This window comes from Cantharellus anzutake (assembly GCF_015039405.1).
Source record: "Cantharellus anzutake strain C23 chromosome Unknown EI90scaffold_98, whole genome shotgun sequence".
NCBI lineage: Eukaryota > Fungi > Basidiomycota > Agaricomycetes > Cantharellales > Hydnaceae > Cantharellus > Cantharellus anzutake.
Genome location: NW_024067048.1, coordinates 76,681 through 96,319, shown reverse-complemented (window position 1 = coordinate 96,319; position 19,639 = coordinate 76,681). Strand labels below are relative to the sequence as shown.

General features: G+C 48.5%; 4 protein-coding genes across 4 annotated transcripts; all 4 read right to left on the bottom strand.

Moving 5' to 3' along the window:
- Positions 1 to 371: 371 nt before the first annotated feature.
- Positions 372 to 1,425, bottom strand: EI90DRAFT_3083354 (uncharacterized protein). The gene is made up of 6 exons (XM_039062060.1): positions 1,313 to 1,425; positions 1,182 to 1,217; positions 810 to 1,148; positions 658 to 773; positions 508 to 621; positions 372 to 441 (listed from the first exon to the last, which is right to left on the bottom strand). Exons 2-5 carry the CDS (start codon positions 1,215 to 1,217, stop codon positions 546 to 548), a joined length of 567 nt encoding a protein of 188 aa, XP_038909728.1. The 5' UTR covers positions 1,313 to 1,425; the 3' UTR covers positions 372 to 441; positions 508 to 545.
- A 783-nt stretch (positions 1,426 to 2,208) lies between these two features.
- EI90DRAFT_2705601 (uncharacterized protein) lies at positions 2,209 to 4,017 on the bottom strand. Its single transcript, XM_039053492.1, has 3 exons — positions 3,948 to 4,017; positions 3,839 to 3,886; positions 2,209 to 3,787 (listed from the first exon to the last, which is right to left on the bottom strand). Exon 3 carries the CDS (start codon positions 3,627 to 3,629, stop codon positions 2,454 to 2,456), a length of 1,176 nt encoding a protein of 391 aa, XP_038909727.1. The 5' UTR covers positions 3,630 to 3,787; positions 3,839 to 3,886; positions 3,948 to 4,017; the 3' UTR covers positions 2,209 to 2,453.
- Positions 4,018 to 11,791: 7,774 nt separating this feature from the next.
- On the bottom strand, positions 11,792 to 12,160 carry EI90DRAFT_2836776 (uncharacterized protein; the record flags this gene model as incomplete). Its single annotated transcript, XM_039053662.1, has 1 exon — positions 11,792 to 12,160. A coding segment is annotated over one exon (369 nt), but the record flags the coding sequence as incomplete, so codon positions are not given.
- On the bottom strand, positions 12,144 to 13,761 carry EI90DRAFT_2705197 (uncharacterized protein). Its single transcript, XM_039053490.1, has 4 exons — positions 12,779 to 13,761; positions 12,566 to 12,705; positions 12,377 to 12,515; positions 12,144 to 12,319 (listed from the first exon to the last, which is right to left on the bottom strand). Exons 1-4 carry the CDS (start codon positions 13,415 to 13,417, stop codon positions 12,230 to 12,232), a joined length of 1,008 nt encoding a protein of 335 aa, XP_038909725.1. The 5' UTR covers positions 13,418 to 13,761; the 3' UTR covers positions 12,144 to 12,229.
- Positions 13,762 to 19,639: the final 5,878 nt, after the last annotated feature.

The window sequence follows — 19,639 nt, the reverse complement described above, 5'->3', positions numbered from 1 at the left end:
CAATCAGAGTCCCATGAACAATAAGATGAAATCCATTTTTCCCCTAATATCAACGTCAAGTTACATCGAAAGGGTAATGAGTGGCATGGAGCTTTGGCAAAGTTCTTGCTTGTTTGTTTTCCCTTCCCTTGTTTTCGTCCATTATGACAATCCCGCCGCTGAGCGTTGGTCAGGTATAAAATGGGTGAATCTTTGGAACTCTTCTCCATCAGTTCTCACATTAATCGAGTCTGAGGTGAGAGTCACTGTTTACTTTCTACTCATTGACTCATGTATTGCCCATGTCGCAGTTATGCGACATATGTATTTACAACATTATATTATGCATGAGAATCTGGGGGCAGGAAATAATGGCCATCACCATAAGATCTATTGAACATAATAGTTCTATATGATACCAAGCAGGCCTGCATGCCCAACAAGCTCTGTCAGATGAATATTGTGGATAATGTAGTGCTTGTCCCTGACTTTCAAATACAGTAATGCACATGTACAATGGGACACAAACAATGAAGGAAAAAGCATCAGTGAAAACTGCAAAAGAACTAGACAACTTGGCTAATATCAACAACGATCGGGGCTCGCATACGACCTTGGACCAAAAATTGAGTCCCTTCTTTGCTAGCGCAAGGAAGATAGAGGCGATCCTCATTTCACAGCATTTGATCACCATACCATACTTCTTGACTGTTAATCTGGTCCCTGTTGCCAAGAATGATCGGGCGGTAGTCTGGTGGGAGAAGCAGTTCAAGTTTACCATTGAGCCAGATCATCTATGTGCTGTCCTCATTAATGGATAGGCAGCTGACCCTTATTGACATGGGACTGGATCTGGCAAGCCATGATGGGAGCTTGCAGGATAGTCGCTCCAGCCACAATAGATCTGCATCATGCCCAACCATGGGGCTCTGCACACGAGGGATGCCATTCTCCAGGTGCAAAGGAATTCTTGTTTGAGCATCGATTATGAGATGTGGGTGAGGGTATGTGTTGTAGGAGACGGGAAGTGGGGACTTAGATACATGAAATTGAAGTAACTCATGCATCTCTGTTGACCAAATAGCGAGATTTTTGCCATCATGGACGATGACGTTGTTGGAGGAAGGGATCAAGTGATCTCCCAAACCATCAGGGAAGGGGTACCCCCCCTGGCATGATGGGCGAGTAGTGTATGGATGCACGCTAGAAGTCCTGGGTTCGATACCAGGCTTGTCCATTTTATGTCATTTGTCCAGTCACACTGGTTTACATCATAAGAATTTGGAGCTCCGGATAAGTCCAGTAGTCGCACCGGATACAAATTTCCTCAGACGTACCATCCTTCGGGGGAGAGTCCAAGTGTGTGATGGTCAGGCATGGCTGGCCTGGAGGCCGGAGCAACGGAACGAGGAGAGGAAAGAGGGTGGAGGGATGGCTCATCTGGAACATATAAGATCGCCATGTTTTTGTACCAATGGAAGTCAATGTTCTGGGAGGGTACCAACCTTCACAGATGGTGAACCACAGCTGAAGACCATAATGTTTCCTTCATTATCTTCGGTGGCAATCCGGTGGCTGCCACAGATAAATTAAATCCAAGCTGGAGGATTGGGTGGGTTGCATTGGAATTGAACGGTGGTTTGGCGATGATCGATGTCAGCAACTTCGATGACACCATTTCCAAAGCCGAGTGCGACAAAACGGCCATCTCGTGAGAGTGCTGCAGCAGCCACAATACCATTGTGAATATTAGGAACAAGAAATGCGGCTTTGTGATTGATGCCGTCTGTCTCATTCGTCTCATTGGACTCATCTATCCCATCAAACTCATCCATCAGATCTGTCAAAGTCTTTCTTGTCCTAAATCCATCAACCTTTTTTGGCAATTCACGTGGCTTTAGCAGCTCAGCCTCCATGGCCTTTTGAGCATTGAGCATATTCTCGCTTAGGGGAATTGAATAGCCAGAAAATTCTCCTGTAATGCTGAAGATCTGAATGAGATCAGAAAGGTGTCCATAGAGCTTGAAGAGTGGTGATGAGGGGGGAGTGAAGGGAAGGACTGATCGATAAATGTGCCAAGGGGAGGACTTGAGTTCGCCTTCAGTATCCCTCACCCTCTTAGCTTCTTTTAACAATTCACTCGAATTGTGATCCTGCAAGGCAAGGTGATGTCATGATGCTGAAAGTAGAATTAAACCTACATTTGAGTTAAGGAATTCATTGGGTAACTCGAAATTAACTCCTGACAGCGCAATGAACGAAAGTAAGTTTCACTTGAGAAGGGTGTCAAACCCACTCAAGAGTTCATTGGGATTTTGTGAGGACAGCTTCGATGGGTCCAAGTGGCAGAACAAGTAGCGGAAAGCATATTGAACATGCTGGGGTTGCTCCTTGCTTGTGAACCCTTTCCACTTCTCAGGATCTCCTAGAGGGTGTATTTTGGGTTCATTCTGTTTGATGACGTTATTGACAAGTCAGAGGAGTGGCAACCCCAAGAAATACCCCTTTGAATCACTGATGAAGAAAGGTCGATCACTTTTATGACCATTTGAGTGACCAGTAAGGAGTTCCTGCACCGTTGCATGATAGAATTTGGGATATAGCGGACCATCATGGGACAATGATTCCTCGAAGGGATCGTGGGACAATGATATCTTCGGGTAGCGGTGGTACAATGATTCTCGCCGGGGAAATGATACAATTGAACTGATTGGATCCAGGGTTGCACGGATTTCATCCTCAGCCACTCCTAGTAACTGCGACATCGAAGATAAACTGAGTGACCAATATGCGGCAATCATCGTCCCAATCACTTGGCGGTAATTCTCAATCACACGAGGACGAATACTGGATTGATCGGACATATACGCTCGCCGCAGTATTCGTAAATACTCCGACTTCAGGTCAAGTGGTGCATCCGTAAGATCGCGAAAGTACTCAAACTCCGACCAGAGAGTAGAACCACGTTGGGTCTGACCACAGATATCACGTATGCGAATTGAGGCCATAACAGGCAATCCACGGCAAGCCGAAGCAAAGGTATCAAAATCCTTCCTTGACGGCTTCCACACAGAATCCTCCACACAACCCTGAAGGCCCTCCTCTACCATACAACGGACTGTGTGGAAAGTCTCCTCTCCAATCTTATCAACATCTTCGCATGGGACGTTGAAACCTCTACCCTCAGCATCGACCCATGCTGAGATAACCTGCCGTTCTGGGCGAGAACTGACCAACACAGTAAATGTAGGAGGCAAAGTGCTAAGCATTAGCACAAGCTTCATCAAGGTCCCAAGTGCATCCTGATCCCCACACTCGTCCAAGCCATCTAAGATAATGATGAAGCGTTCCTTGCTCGATAACAGTAAATCCTTGAGATCGACCATAGGCTCAACAACCAGAGCCATCATTTGCTTCTCTAGAGGGAGATTCTGCACCAGCTCAAAATCTCGCTGCCGAAGATGTTTGACAAGTGAGAGCTTGAACTCCTCATTGAAGGACGCGAGTTGATATGCAAGAGTGGAGGGAAACTGTTTAATAGAATCAAGTCCCGTTCCCGATTGATTCTTATCCCAAAAGAAAGATGCAGCTAGGGTGCCCTGGTTCTTGAAGTAGGACGCAATGCTCAGGCAAATCGCAGTCTTCCCCATTCCGGGCGAGCCTCGCAGCCAGATGAATCTGCTCTCTGGTTTCCGCAGAAGTCCGACTATAGATGCCTGTATCTTCTCCCGTGTACCTTCGAGGCACTCTGACTTTGCTGTAACGTAGACGTGCTCAGCAGGAGCCCGCGGAAGTCTTGAGAGTTCGGCTGCAGTGACCTTTAGTAAAAAATCCAAAACCTCGTATAATAGAAACCCGCCTTGCACTGAAGACTGAATTGCGTGAAGAAGTGTCAAAATCGCTGCCTCTGTCTTTGGGGTATGTTCCAATCAGCTAGCCCGTACGCTTTAAACGCAAAGGAAACAAACCGAGAATGATGTGACAGCCTTGTTAATGCAGGCCCTCATATCAATTAGGCGCTGCGATATGTCGGATGCCAAGACTATTCTCTTCGCAAGCCTTTGATGCGAAAGTGTCTGGATCTGCTTTGTCTGCTTGTCCAAGGCTCTGGGTACGTGGTTTGAACTCGAATAAGCAAATAGAGAAGCGAATGTACGCACGAATGGAATTCTTTGACGAAAACTCTGACTTCGGGAGGGATTTGGCCCGTCCACAGCTGGAGCGGTCGCAGGATGGTGGCATAAGCGTTATTAATCTCATCGTCTAGCCCTTTGAGGTTTTCGCTATTACTGTCAACAGTCTACATAAATCAAGGTCGGACAAACATAAGCCATATCCTATCACCGATCATGAAACTCAAACGTTGCTCAAACCTCGTAAACTTGGAGAAATGACAGAAGTAGATTTGGAATCTCTCCCAGAAGCGGAATGGGAGAAGCCTTGAGAGCGAACGTAGCGGCCTGTAGAACGAGCTTCGTGGTGCCAATAATAATCGGTTTCTTCCCATCACCAGATAGGGCAGGCGGTGGGCTCGTTGGCTCTAACACATCTGGATCCAATCCGATGCGTTCTAGTTGTGAGTGGAGACTCGAAGTGGTGTCGGCGCCAGTGTGGATGCTGGGCGTTGACCGACGGTTATCAACATTCTGTTCAGGGTAAAGATGAGACAGCCGCGAGGTGTCAGGGCCTGGTTGAAGATGTGTGCTTGCAGACGGTTCCGGATGGGATGGAGTTGACCTGTGACGGCGGTTGGGACTTGATGATTTCTCAAACCACTTGGTTATGCGGCGGAATGGCAATGTCTCCGAGTCTCCAAGGCTGCGGGAAGACGGCGCGGTTGGCACGATCGCAAGAGATCGCTCGGGGTGAGATCCTATTGACCCATCATGTCCACTGCTGCGGAAATCATCAAGGCTCTGGGTTCCCTCGGGACCGTCAATCCGGATTTCAGGTGCGGGCCCCGATGCGTGCGACGGCTGCGGAGCACGAGAAAAGAGCCGGTAGGCAGGAAACTTTCCTTTCTGACGTCGAGGGGCGGATGGCAGCTGGTCTTTTCCAGACATTGCGCAAACGGCGGTGTGAATGATAGTGAACGTAGGGATCGAAGTATGAAGCCCGGAAAGCCCGTTTAGACCTCACACAGAATATAAGCGGAAGCACTTGAGTGAAGACAAGAAGCAGAAGCCTTGCATTGACCACGATGCAAAGCAACAACTGATTGGACGATCCTAGCCTCTTGTTTGGAAACGTGATGAGTCCGATACCGGCGACCCTTTCGACCGCACCAACTCCCAGATAACCCAACTAGGCATGAAGCTGCGTATCATTCATTCGGACTGAAAACGCCGAAAAGCCATGGTTGGTTTAATTAAGTGTCCAGCTACCGGCATTCAGATATCGATATCCTGACGCTCACATTTAAATTCGAGTTGGGACGTTGTGCCTTGGGTGCCACTCCGATCAAGGCTGAGATCTGACTTGGAGTATAACACTAGTATAACGTCTTCGTCGGGAAGCGCCGGGTCCTTGTGGTCGTGAGCGCCCTCGCTGGATCGACTATGTACCTCACGATGGAGCAACACAAAAGGCAATTGAGCTAAGCTACAGGGGGAGTCTACAATTGACTCCCTGTGATGGGCGACCCTCAACCCGATCTCTTGAACTACTGGAGGGCTTCGTCGAATCGCCCTCACTGAAAATGACCGTCAGTTCTAGCGCTGATCGATTTCCAGTTTCTTTTATTCCTGGCTCCCAGTCAAGAAATACGGGACTATCATTCTCTGTTAGCCATGAGCTTCTTCGCCCATCCAAGAATATCACGATCCTGATTCCTCAGACGTGAGTTATCTGTTCCCTCATCCCTTCCATCCACGGAATGCCAATACACTTCAGCCTGCATCTGCATCGTCCTGCGATGGGGGTAGACGCGTCTGGGCATTGTTACCCATAGATTCGAATGAGTTTCCTCCCGCTCGCCGCTCCGCTATGATCACTCTGAAACCCTCAGGCCTAATGACCCAGAGCACGGCAGATACGCTCCTTTGATCACACAACAAGCATGGAGAGGTGGTGTACAACGTAAGAAATAAGTTGCAGTGAAATCGTGATGAGGTCCGGGGCGATCACATAAGAACAGGGATAACAATCCCATCCGAAAGATCTGATTCTGTGCATACTTGTAAATTCAAGACCAGCGGCTTTAACTAATATAATTTGGGCAGCCTCATCTCGAGCCGCAATCGGTGACTAAGTATTCAAAGCCAGCCTGGAGCACTGCCAGTGGAAATTGAATCATTAGACATTGGGGGAGTCGTCGCCCGGCGGCCCGGGCAAAAACCAGCTCGGAAACGCTCCGATTTCGGTTTCATATATACTAGTGCCAGTGCTTCTTTGCTGTAATCTTGCTGCGGAGGGTCGAACAGTGTATAGAGTGTCGGGTTTGGAGTAAAAAGTCGTATTAGTCGTGATGACTCCTGTGCATTCACTTGCGGCCGCCCGAAAAGTAATATGATGTCAATGACATTTCAAGATCAATCTGTATTGGAGTCGCCCAGAGTGCCCAGTGTGTGCATTCGCTATTGGACTTGGACAAGGTGTGAAACAAACTGAGCTAACTGCGCCACTGCGTCAATGGGTGTGAAGTGAATTAATATAGAACCCGAATAAAAGGTCCATTCCGTTTGTGAGTGATAGAATGGAATTTCATGCATGAGAGCCGTGCCAATCATACGTGTGTCTAAAGACCCCAATCGAAGTGTATATAGGAAGCCGATATGCCCCCGAAAGGGAAATCGATGTGACCATGCTGTTTGGGCCGGGGCCACCGGGATAGTAGGGAAACTTGTCGTGTTGTAAAAGGACAGTGTTACCAGTCCGGATGCTCCCACCTGGATGGCCGGTACACATGACGTCGTTGAGTGTGAACAGGACTTGAACGTAATTACAATGCGTGAAGCCGGGGGGAAGAAGCGGGAAAACACACTGTTCCAGGCGAAGTGTAGTTCGTCATTTGATTTCCTGGCATCGTCAAATCCACAGCTAATCTCAACGTATAAGCGTTCGGCCCAGTGTCGCTAACGTTGCTTCCCGCAAATTGATCCCCAACTTTCCCGTCCCGTTGGGTCCAACTCGAGCGTTACCCAACCCTAGTCCACACCCTCTGCACCAGGGACGGGGGGAAACTGCCGGAACAGGAACCCCCAAGTATGATACGCCTAAGCCGGGTGAAGACCATATCCCGAAGAGAGCGTAGAATTGAAGGTTGTTTTGAATGCAGAGGGATGTATGGAACGGTACGGTGAAATTTTGACCTGGGTGCGGAAATGCTGTCGACTAGGGCGGTAGATGAGGAAGGAAGGAGTCTTCATTGTGCGAGTATCTGGATGGGGCGACGCGATGGTTTTCAGAGAGACCGAGATTCGAGCTACCAGCCTCTATTGATTCGAGCGAGTACTTAATGGTAGATAGGATCGATTGGCTTGGGTTTGAACCTGAGCTCGACCTAGTTAATACTGACCCTGATAAGCTGAGGTCTCGTCTTCCCTTGAGGTTAGTTACGAAGTCAGAGGCTGGAGTCCTGCCTAAGTGAGGATCTATCAAAGACGAGCGTCTTATATCCCAACACTATTGTAACGGACACGCGGCCGGATCCTACGAGAATCGGCAAAGGATATATCGTAAGAAGATAGGTCAGAATGGGAGGTTAGGATATCAAAATGTTGCACAAATGAATTTGAAATGCGGGGAATGGAGCCCGTTACATAAGCAAACATGTCATTTTTAGACTCATGCGTGCTCGAGCTCAACCTAATGCCTCCACGAGCGATCCAGCGATGTGCCCCATACCCCTAAGTTTGGTCATTGGACTTCACCTCATGGCGTGTAGACCGTGACACGTTATTTCCATGCCTGCTTTTGCCTTAGTCTTCGATTCGCATTGTGTTCGCTGGCGTTTCAGAGCAGCACACCTGATCTAATTTTTCCGTCACAGTGAGGTATGTATCTATCGGGCACAGCTAACTTTCCCTCCTGTGAATTTACGCCAACCCCCGCCGCGGATTTTCCAAGAGTATCTCCTTTTAATTTTGTCGCCAAAGTTGAAATTCTTAACCAAGGTGTGGCAACCCGTTTGTGATTGGAATCCCTGTGGAGTATTCGATGACGAGTGCAATTAAATTTACGAAAATGGCGAGGTTTGCATCTCGGTTTTCGTACGTTGATTACCTTCCCACTTTCAGATTCGCTCCAACTCATTCGCAGCACTTTCAACATGATCCGGGAGACGACCAGTGGAGGTACCTGAACGTTGGTTACCCATCCACACTGTGGAGACTATGGTGAGTAGTCAAGCATCTGATCCGACCGAATCCATCTCTTCTTACTTGAGCCTGGTTAAACGGAAATGATGTCGCTCCCCGTTGGGTAGCTTTTATCTCTCTCTGCTTAGCGCAGACCCCCAGCCTTGATAGTCCCGCCAATGTCGACGCTGCCGCAAGCCAACTCTTGCATTTCTATGTCTGTTCCTCACGAACCCTTTTTCGTCCCATTTTCGCCGTTATCACCTGGGCCCATACAGAGACACAGGTCTCTCTAGAGGCCGCAAGAAAGTTCGATGTCTTGCTTGTGAAAGCGCTGAACAGCCCACATGAGCCTCTGTCACACATCGCTGGACAGCAGCCAGTTTTGTGGTACACGTCAAGTGCTGCACGGTGGAAACTGGGCACTCTCCATATGCTGTGGCGTTATCTATAATCTTTCAAGCGGCATGCACGACCGGCCTGAACAGCTACTGCATCTGCCGGCCTTTTCATGTTTTTGTCCATCGTCCCTGGTTCGACAATGTCGCCACTGAGTATTGGTCGTGTATAAGAAGGGCGACTCTTCCTCAGTTCTCGTATTCGAGTCTGTGATGGGAGTCACTATTTTACTTTCTACACATTAACTCATGTATCGTTCATGTCGCAATTATGCGACGCAGGTATCTACAACATTATGGACAGTTTAATCCGGGGGACAGAGAATAGTGACCATCGCCAAGCTTGTAGTAATATTTATAGAACATGATAGTTCTATAGGATCTTGTCTAGCTGAGCAGGCTTACACGCCCAACAAGCTCGTCTTTCAGATGAAGGTTCATGGATATTGCTGCTCGTCCCTGACTTTCAAATACATTAATGCACATGTACAACGGGACACGAACAATGCAAGAAAAAAGCACCATAGTGAACGCCACAAATGAACTAGACAACTTGGCTAATATCGACAACGATTGGGGCTCGCATACGACCTTGGACCAAAAATCGAGTCCCATCTTTGCTAGCGCAAGGAAGGTAGAGGTTATACTTATCCCCCAGCATTCGATCCCCGTACCATACTTCACCGAAAGTCTGGTCATGCATGATCGGGTGGTAGTCTGGTGGGAGAAGCAGTTCAAGTTTACCATTGAGCCAGATCGTCTGTGTTCTGGCCTTTCTATGTCGTTGGGAGATGTTGATGTTGCGGCCACCGGAGGTGGTATGGTGCTGCTGATGCATATCCGAAGCCTGGGTGAATCTTGATGAGAGCTCACGGGATAGTCGCTCCAGCCATGACAGATCCGCATCGTGCCCACTCTGAGCATGAGGGATGCCATTCTCCAGGTGCGAAGGAATTTCCGTTCGGGTTTGGGTTATGAGATGTGGGCGAGGGTATGTGTTGTAGACGGCAGGAAGTGCAGAACCAGACGTGTGAAAATGAACCAACTCGCGCGTCTCTGTTGACCAAATAGCGATATTTTCGCTATCATGGGCGACGACGTACCGTCCTTCAGGGGAGAGTCCAAGTGTACAACGGTCAGGCAGGAGTGCGTAAATAATGGAATGCGGAAAGGAAAGAGGGTGGATGGATGGCTCATCTGAAACATATAAGATCGCCATGCTTTTGGAGTCAATGTTCCGAGGAACTCGTATGATGAATGACCCGTTGTCTGCGACCAGAGTAACGGGGGGCAACCTCCACTGGGGAGGGTACCGACCTTCACAGACGGCGAACCATGACTAAAAACCATGATGTTTCCCTCATTATCTTCGGTGGCAATCCGGTGGCTGCCACAGATAAATTCAATCCAAGCCGGAACATTGGGTGGGTCACATTGAAAATGAGCGACGGTGTGTTGATGGTCAATGTCAGCAACTTCAATAACGCCGTTTCCAAAGCCGAGTGCGACGTATCGGCCATCTCGTGAGAGCGCTGCAGCGGTCACAATACCATTACGAATATCAGGATCAAGAAATTCAGCTGTGTGATTAATAATCCTGTTCGCCCCATCCATCTCGAATCTACCAATCTCTGTCGGTAACGCACTGAGTTTCGCCTCCATAACCCTTTGAACACTAAGAGTATCCCTGCTTAATGGGATTGAATGGCTAGAGGATTCTCCAGTGATGCTGAAAATTCGAACGGGATCAGAGAGATGCCCATATGACTTGAAAAGTGGGGATGAAGTGGGAGTGAAGGGAAGAATTGACCGAAAAATATGGGAGGGGTTGAGTTCATTTTCAGTTATCATATCCTTCACCCTCTTGACTTCTTCGAACCATTCAGTCAAATTGTGATTCTGCAAGGCAAAAGTGATGTCATACTGGGAATCAGTAGAATCGAATGAAGTCAAACTTACGTTAGATCGAAGCAATTCGTCGGGCAACTCGAAATCAAATCGTGATAGCATAAAGAATGAAAGTAGGTTTCGGGTGAGGAAGACATCAAACTCGCTGCTGAATTCGTTGGAGTCTTGTGAGGACAGTCTTGATGGGTCCGAATGGTAGAACAAGTAGCGGAAAGCATATTGGACATGTTCAGGCTGCTGCTTCTCCTGAAGTTCTTTCCGCTTCTTGCTATCTCCAAAAGAACGGATTTTGGATTTATTCCGTTTGATGACGTCATTTACAAGTCGAAGAAGTGGTGGTCCCAAGAAATGTCCCTTCAAATCACTGATGAAGAATGGCTGATCACTTTCATGACCAAACGGGTGATCCGTAAGAAATTCCTTCATCGTTGCGTGGTAGAATTTGGGGTATACTGCATCGGGGGTAATTCGAAGCACCCGCAACAAACCTTGGAGGGATCGTGATTTCTCCGAGGAAAACTCAACAATTGAACCGATCGGCTCTAGGGTCGCACGGAGTTCATCCTCAGCTATCCCTAGGAGCTGCGACATCGAATGTAAACTGAGCGGCTCGCGTGCTGCAATGATCGTCCCAATCACTTGGCGATAATTCTCGATTACGTGTGGAGGAATAGTAGATTGGTCAGACATATATGCTCGCCGCAGTATTCGCAGATACTCCGATTTTAGGTCAAGTGGTGCATCTCTGAGATTGTGAAGGTATTCAAACTCCCGCTTGAGAGTGGAACCGCGTTGGGTCCGAGTGCGGACGTCACGTATGCGGATTGAGGCCATAACAGGCAATCCACGGCAAGCCGAAGCAAAGGTATCAAAATCCTCCGGGGATGGCTTCCACGCAGATTTCTTGACACAATCTCGAAGGCCCTCCTCCACCATACGGCGAACTGTGTGCAAAGTCTCCTCTCCAATCTTATCAACATCTTCACATGGGATGTTGAAATCTCCATCCTCAGCATCGACCCATGCTGAGATAACCTGCGGTTCTGGGCGAGAACTAACCAAAACAGTAAATGTGGAAGGCAAAGCGCGAAGCATCAGCACAAGCTCCATCAAGGTTCCAAGTGCTTCCTGATCCCCGCACTCGTCCAAGCCATCTAAGATGATGATGAAGCGGTCCTTGCTCGACAACAGTAAATCCTTGAGATCACCCATAGGCTCAACAACCAGAGCCCTCATTTGCTTCTCTAGAGGGAGATTCTGCACCAGCTCAAAACCTCGCTGCCGAAGACGTTTGACAAGTGAGAGCTTGAACTCCTCATTGAAGGATGCAAGTTGATGTGCAATAGTGGAGGGAAACTGTTTAATGGAATCAAGTCCCGTTCCCGGTTGATTCTTATCCCAAAAGAAGGATGCCGCTAATATGCACTGTTTCTCCAAGTCGGACGCGATGCTCAGGGAAATCGCAGTCTTTCCCATTCCGGGTGAGCCTCGCAGCCAGACGAATCTGTTCCCTGCTTTCTTCAGATGTTCGACTATAGACGCCTGTATCTTCTCCCGTGTGCCTTCCAGGCACTCTGACTTGGCTGTGACATAGGTGTGCTCAGCAGGGACCCGTGGGAGTCTTGAGAGTTCGGCTGGTAGTCCCCTTTAGTAAAGAGTCCAAAAGCATCTGCATAGAAGCGTACTTCGCGTTGAAGACTGAATTGTGTGAAGGAGTGTCAAAATCGCTGCCTTCGTCTATGGGGTATGTTCCGATCAGCGAACGTGCATGCTTTAGGCACTAAGGGAACAAACCGAGAATGATGTGACAGCGTTGTTGATGCAAGTCTTCACGCTGTTTACCCGTTGGGTTACGTCGGACGCTGAAACGATTCTCGTTGCAAGCTTCTGACTCGAAAGTACCCGAATCTGCTTCGTCTGTTCGTCCAAAGCCCTGTGTATGTGGTTTAAAATCAAGTGTGGAACTGAAGCGCATGTACGCACAAATGGAATTCCTCGATTAGAGCCTTTACTTCGGGAGGAATCTCGCCTGTCCACAGTTGGAGTGGTCGCAGGATGGTTGTGTAAGCTTTAACGACCTCATTTTCTAGCCCTTTGAGGTTTTCGCTATTACTGTCAACTGTCTGTGTGAACCAAAAATGGACAAAGATAAGCCACATGTCATCGCCGATAGTGAAACTAGAACGCTGCTCAAACCTTGTAAACTTGGAGAAATGTCAGCAGTAGACCCGGAATTTCGCTCAGAAGCGGAATAGGAGAAAGTTTAAGAGCGGAGGTAGCAGCCTGTAGAATAAGCTCCGTGGTCCCGATAATGATCGGCTTCTTTCCGGGAGCCGGCTCCAGTGACGAATCCACGTCTGGGTCCAACTCCACGCGTTCTGGTTGTGAGTGAAGGCTCGAAGCGCTGTCGGGCGCAGTGTCGATGCTGCGCGTCGAACGAGCAGGCTGCTTGGGATCGAGATGAAATGGCGATAGTTGCGGGGTATCAGGGACTTGGTGATGAAACGCAGACAGTTCTAATTGGGGTATAGTTGACCTATCACCGCAATTGAGACTTGACCAACGCCCGAACCACCCCATAGTACAACACAAAGGGGATATCTCCGAATCACTAGGAGGCTCCTCAAGATGCGACCCTGTTGGTCCATCTTGTCCGTTCCCGCGGATACTGTTCAGGTTCTGGGTTTCCTGGGGACCAGTGATATGGATCTCAGGGGCTTGGGGTAAGGACCCCGATGTGCGCGATGACCGTAGACCACGAGCAGAGAGCTGGTAGGCAGGAACCTTTCCTTTCGGACCTCGAGAGGAAGATGGCGGCTGTTTGTTGCCAAGCATCACGCTAATGGTATGGACGATAGTGAACCAGGGGTCGAAGCATGAAGGCTGGAAAGCCCGCCTAGCCCTTGTGAACGATACACGCAGAGGCACTTGAGTCGAGGCAAAAAGCGGCCTTGCGTTGACCACGATGTAAGGCCCCAGTGAGGCAGTCGTGCCTCTTACATTGCTTCATTTGGAACATGTTGATTCCAATACGGGAGAGCGGCCCTTTCAGTCCCAGATAGGCATGAAGCTGCGCAGTTAGCAGGTCACTCCCCCAATGTTGAAATTACTTAGTGAACGGCTCATTGATATTACAGTGACATGTGCGATAGGATATCTTCGCCAACAGGTTTACAGTAGTGGTGGAAACAGCCGAGTACCATCTATTGCGAAGTCTCGCCTGGATGGCTGCTTCGTTAGACTCGGAATTAGGACCTGGATGAATTGGAGAAGAAGCTTTCCTTCTCTTCTACATCGCTAACCATGACCAAAGACCAAGGCATCTCACGTTTCAATGAGCAATGGCTCTCATTCCTAACAACCCCTTCCTCCAGGAAATACTACAGAAATCCACCCATCCCAACAAGTTCAGCGTCTGAGTTCGTAGCCCTCTCGGTCCTGGTTTCCCTGCCTCATCATTTGACCAGAAATCCTTCGACCACTTGACTTGCATGAATCACACAGTGGGGTTGTGTGGAGTTTTCGGAAATCCTAACTTGAAACATGGCAAATCAGGGGGCAAAGTCACAGTTGTGTAACTCAAGCTGTCGTAGAATCATACTCAGCATCTCTTGCATGCTAGCAAATAGTCATTACAACGTCTAATCCATAACAAACAAAATGTATCCTATGAAGAAGTACTGACTGAGGTCGCGGATAGGTTTGAATATCGGGATTCCCCGATGAAAAGTCCGACTTACACTGACCGTGGGAGAGACTTGTGACCATCTGGTCAGACTCACGGACTTCGGTCTTTGCGACCATTTGCGACCAGGTCTGTACAACACTGGACCTGGCCCTGCTCGGCAACCGTACCCGTTTGAATTGAAATGGTTCAATTACATAGCGATCGGAGCTTGCTGGACCTCGTATCGAAGGCCAGAGGCCTCAGCGGCTATGGTGTTGTTCATGGATCTGGGCACTAACTGCGGTTTTGGATCAACGGAAGGAAAACTGTGTCAACTCACTCTTGGGCCTGCGCAACATCCGCACGTCCCTAGCCATGGATGGGGAGGTTACTTGCCTACCCAAGACGCTCGATGGTGCATCCATGGTCGAGGACACACATACGTCACGTACCCTGTGATCCAAGGGGTTAGCTTGCAGTTCACCGCCCTGGACGGACCGGGCTTTGTCCGAAAAAAATGGGGAAGGAGGTGAACCTTTCGTTGTGCGGTTGGACCTATGCAAAGGTCAGAGCTCCTGGATCCGAGATCAAACAAGCATCAGCTGTTCGTGTAAGGTGCGGGATTTTAGCGACCCAAACTCTGCAGCGCTGCATTATCATCACACGCACTCCGTTATGATGAAAACGAATTTGAATGACTTGTCTGTGACTCCGATCAAGACTGGGTGACTACAACTAGTGGCGGGCTCCGTCGATTCGCCCCACCGACATTTCGGCCGTGGCAGTCAGTTCTTGCACCGTTATCCTGCACAATAGCAATATGTACCGACGATGAGGCGCGGACAAACACCTCTGGTTTCGAACCTACTTCCCACCAGAGATGTCTTGTCTGCTTCAGCACGTCCGTCGTCGTGAAGCTTAGTAAGTACATTCGCTTTCCACTACTAGCCATGATCTTCTTCGCCCATCCAAGAATACTATCACGATTCTTCAGACATCAGCTATCTGTTCCTCATCCCTTTTCCATCCGCGGAATGCCAATAAACTTCTGCGTTGTCCTCTGATGGGGTTACCCGGACTGCATTATCACATGCACAAAGACAGATCCCTCCCTTACCAAGCGAATCATCTCGCCACTCGGCTATGGTCACTCCTCAGGCCTAATGACCCAGAGATGCGCTCCTTCACACATGGAGAAGTGGTGCGCAACGTGAGAAATGACACTAGAAGTTAAGGCCTTGCTCAGGCAATGACATGAGAACAGGGATGACGCTCCCACCTCGAAAGATCTGACCGATTTGGGGTATTGGAAGTAGGAATAACTCGCCCAGAGCGCCCTGTGTGTGCATTCGCTGTTGGGCTTGTACGAGGGGGTATAACGAACCGAGCCAACTGCGCCACTGTGCCAATGAGTGTTGGCGATCATCTACGCCATTATAATACTGTTATTCCCAGGGCACTCGCTAGCAATACAGTAGTTCCAAAATTTAGACAGTCCAGAAATACATCGTCCAATGCGTCTGAGTTTCACTTGAGCCAATGTAGATACAGAAGTGCATACAGAGGAATCCGAATATAACGTCCATTCCGTTTGTGAGTGATGGAAAGGGGTCTCATGAGAGGCGTGCTAATTGTGTGTGTCTAAGGACCTAAACGAACTGTATGTAGGAAGCTGATATCTACACATAGTATTCCTCCGACGACGAAAGGGGAATCGATGCGACACTGCTGATTGGGTCGATATCATTGGGGACCACCGGGAGATTAGGGAGACTTGATCCTGATTGTCGTGTTGTGAAAGGACAGCGTCGTCAGTCCGGATGCTCCCACCTAGCCACCCGGTAAGCGTGACGTGAATAGGATTTGAACGCAATGATGGTAGGAAGGGAAAGAGATATAATGTGTTAATTATAAATGCTTGAAGCCGGGGGAAATAAGCGGGGAGTAATAACATACCGTCCCAAGCACGCCCGTTTGAAGTGTATAGTTCGTCGTTCGATTTCCTGGCGTCGTCAAATCCACAGGTAATCTCAACGTCACGTTGTAAGCTTTCGACCCAGTGTTCGCTAACGTTGCTTCCCACAAATCGATCCCACCAACATCGATGCCCAATTTTCCCTTCCCACTGGGTCCAACTCGAAAGTTACCTAATCCTAGTCCACCATCTGCACCAGGGACGGGGCCAACAGCTGGAATAGGAATTCCCAAGTATGATTCGCCCAAGCCGGGTGAAGGCCATATCCCGAAGAGAGCGTAGAATTGGAGGTTGTTTTGGATGTAGAGGGATGTATGAAATGTTACGGTGAATTTATGACCTGGGTGGAGAACGGTTGTGGGTGCTGAAATGCTACCGACAAGGGCGAGAGCTGGGGAGATGAGGAGGAAGAAACCGACGGAAAGGATGGAGGTCAAGATGTTAGTCTTCATTGTGGGAGTAAAGGTAGATCGGATTGGCTTGGGGGTTGAACCTGAAGTCGACCTGGTTAATATCAATACACCTTGGGCTGAGGTTTCGTCTTCCCTTGAGGCTAGTGAGAAGTCCATCGAAGACGAGCGTCATATATCCCAATACGATTAATATTACAGCCGATTCCAAAAAAAATTGCCGTTTGGATCTCATCAAGAGAGATCGAGGGAACCCCCTTCTTTGCCGAATCTGGCAGCATTTTCAGCTTTTTTAAGGAAGTCGGCGGACCCAATGGTACCGTGAAACTCCTGAAAATAGAATAAAATCAAACAAATAAATGTGGCACTCCCAGTTGGGCCGCCTTCACATAGATACCCGCAGATAATACAGATAGATCGCCCCGAGCACAGACGCAAACTGAACACATGGATCAAATATACATCAATCTGTGTCTTCATTGCTGTACATGACAGCCGGAGAATCGGGGGACGCAGGGGACATTAACAACAGGAGCGAGGAAAATTCAGTGTCTGAACCATCATGGATTGAGAGGAAACGCGTGTCAGCGAATGACAGAATCAGAGACCTTGTACTCCTCTCATGTGATAAGCACTCACAGTAAATACCAGCCAGCGAGCCAAATCAAAGCTGCCCCACATGTAAAGCAGTTCAGAGGTTCGAATCAGCTCGGTTGTGATGTCTGGTTGACAGTTCTTCAGTGGGAGCGTCGGAAGGCAGGAATAGGGTACAGATGTGGATATGAGGCTTACCATTTTCCTCATATTCTATGAACGATACAAATCCAGCGTTCCCGTTGACGTTTTAAACCAATGTCAGCAGTTGTTTGTCAACAACTTTGATATGAACCCTCAGCCTTAGTCCGTGTTCGCCACAATATAACCTGCATTCACACCATGCCGCGGTCCGGCCAAAATATGCCCTGCCATTGCCCCATGTGTCCTACATGTTGTGTCAGATGTCGGTCAGATGTGTTCCATGAGTTGGCGTGAATATTTGCACTGGTGCGGCCTATGTCATGTGAACAGAGACCCCGGCGCTAAGCGGATTTAACCAAATAAGGAAAGACTTTCGTGCGGCATGACTCTGGCCAACCTTTTTAGGAAGAGAGATTCCCCCTGATCTCTTTCGATGAGATCCAAACGGCAATTTTTTTTGGAATCAGCTGTATCAGGATGCGGCCGAGTACGTACAAAACTGGATGAAGGTTCTTCGGCGAGTGTGCCGTAGCACGAGAATCCAGGAATCGGGAAAGAAGATATGTACGTCACAATGAAATGGGATGTTAGGATGTGGATCGGGGCGCGCGGGCGCACGATGGATTTGAAATCCACGGCAGCCTCGGCACATGGAGCCTTTACATAAGCAAATACGTCACAGAGAACACATACCCATGTGCTCGAGCTCGGCCTGATACGTCCATGAGAATGGTCTGCGAGTGCCACATGGAAACTGGGCGGTAATTTCCATATACTGTAGCGTGATTTATAATCCTTCACGCGGCTGCCACAGCCCGACTGAGTAGTTGCATCTGTGTTCTCTGAAATATAGAAGCAACGGTTACCACAGTGAATAGTACTAAGAGATGAGCCACATGCATACTTACCTAAATTTGAGTAACCAAACGTACGTGCCAATCTTATTTGTGTACCACAAGCCAAGCGGCCGCGCCTCCATGAACTGCGGCCACACTCTTAATTGTGATCTTATCTAGACTACTTACAGCAAGAGACAAAAAAAACGGCCGATCAGATTTTGTTAAACATATCGGGAACAAGTCAGCTGTTCGATTATTTTAGGAAAATTTGAGCACTTATTACATATTGTGTCCCAATGACACTCCTCCGTGCCAAATATGGCTAGCCCGCATTTCCCGTTGTGCGACAATGGGCAAACACCTTAAACCCCCAGCCAGAGAGCTCTTGATTACCATGTCTGAGACTATGAGCACATCGCAAATTTCAGAAGCTATACAAGTGCCTGCACGCACTGTCCGGAAGATTCTTGCACACCCGGAAAGACATCAACGTGGCCCCCTCACTGAAACTCGCGGCCGACATCGCTGTCTGAATGTCCATTCTATCAATGTAGCTATCCACATATTGGATTCCACTGCCCTCTAACTCTTTGCTGTAGTTTCTAGATAGCCTCATTGAAATGAAGCCCGACCTCATGCTCTCTGAGCTCCGGACTGCTCTCATCAATGAGTTCCATATTGAAATCAGTGAGCGCACAATTTCCCGTGAAATGACGCGTCGCGATCTAACATACAAGAAGGTATTGAGTCACTTTCTAACTATGGCAATACCATTGATGTCTATTTCAGGTTCAGAGAATAGCTGCCGAGCGTGATGAAGGAAGACGCGCGGACTTCAGACAGTACATGGGGGGAAACTACCAAGCAGAACACCTAGTATTTGTAGATGAAACAGGTGTTAGCCGTCAGACAGGAACCCGGACTCATGGTTGGTCACCCCGTGGAGAGCGTGCCCGGCGTCGCGACTTCTTTATTCGCGGCATAAAGTATGTGATCCTAAGGTTTAGATGGCATATTATGAATTAACAACCACAATACTAGATATTCTGTCCTTCCAGCAATGTCACTGGAAGGTATTCTGCATTGCGACATTCAGGTCGGAGCATACACAAGCGAAGCATTTGATCATTTTATCGAAGCACTACTTACAAAAATGAATCCATTCCCTCAACCAAACTCGGTCCTCGTGATGGACAATGCCCCTATTCACAAATCCAACCATCTTGTACAAATGTGTGAGGATCGGTGAGTATCCTAATATTTATGTGGCATTATTATTCTAAACCTCAAATGGTGCAGCGGTGTCCGGGTGGAATTCCTCCCCCCTTACTCCCCAGATTACAACCCCATTGAAGAGGCATTTTCATCCATCAAACACTGGTTGCGACGCAATCGTGCATATGCCGATAATGAGCTCGCATCTCAGTC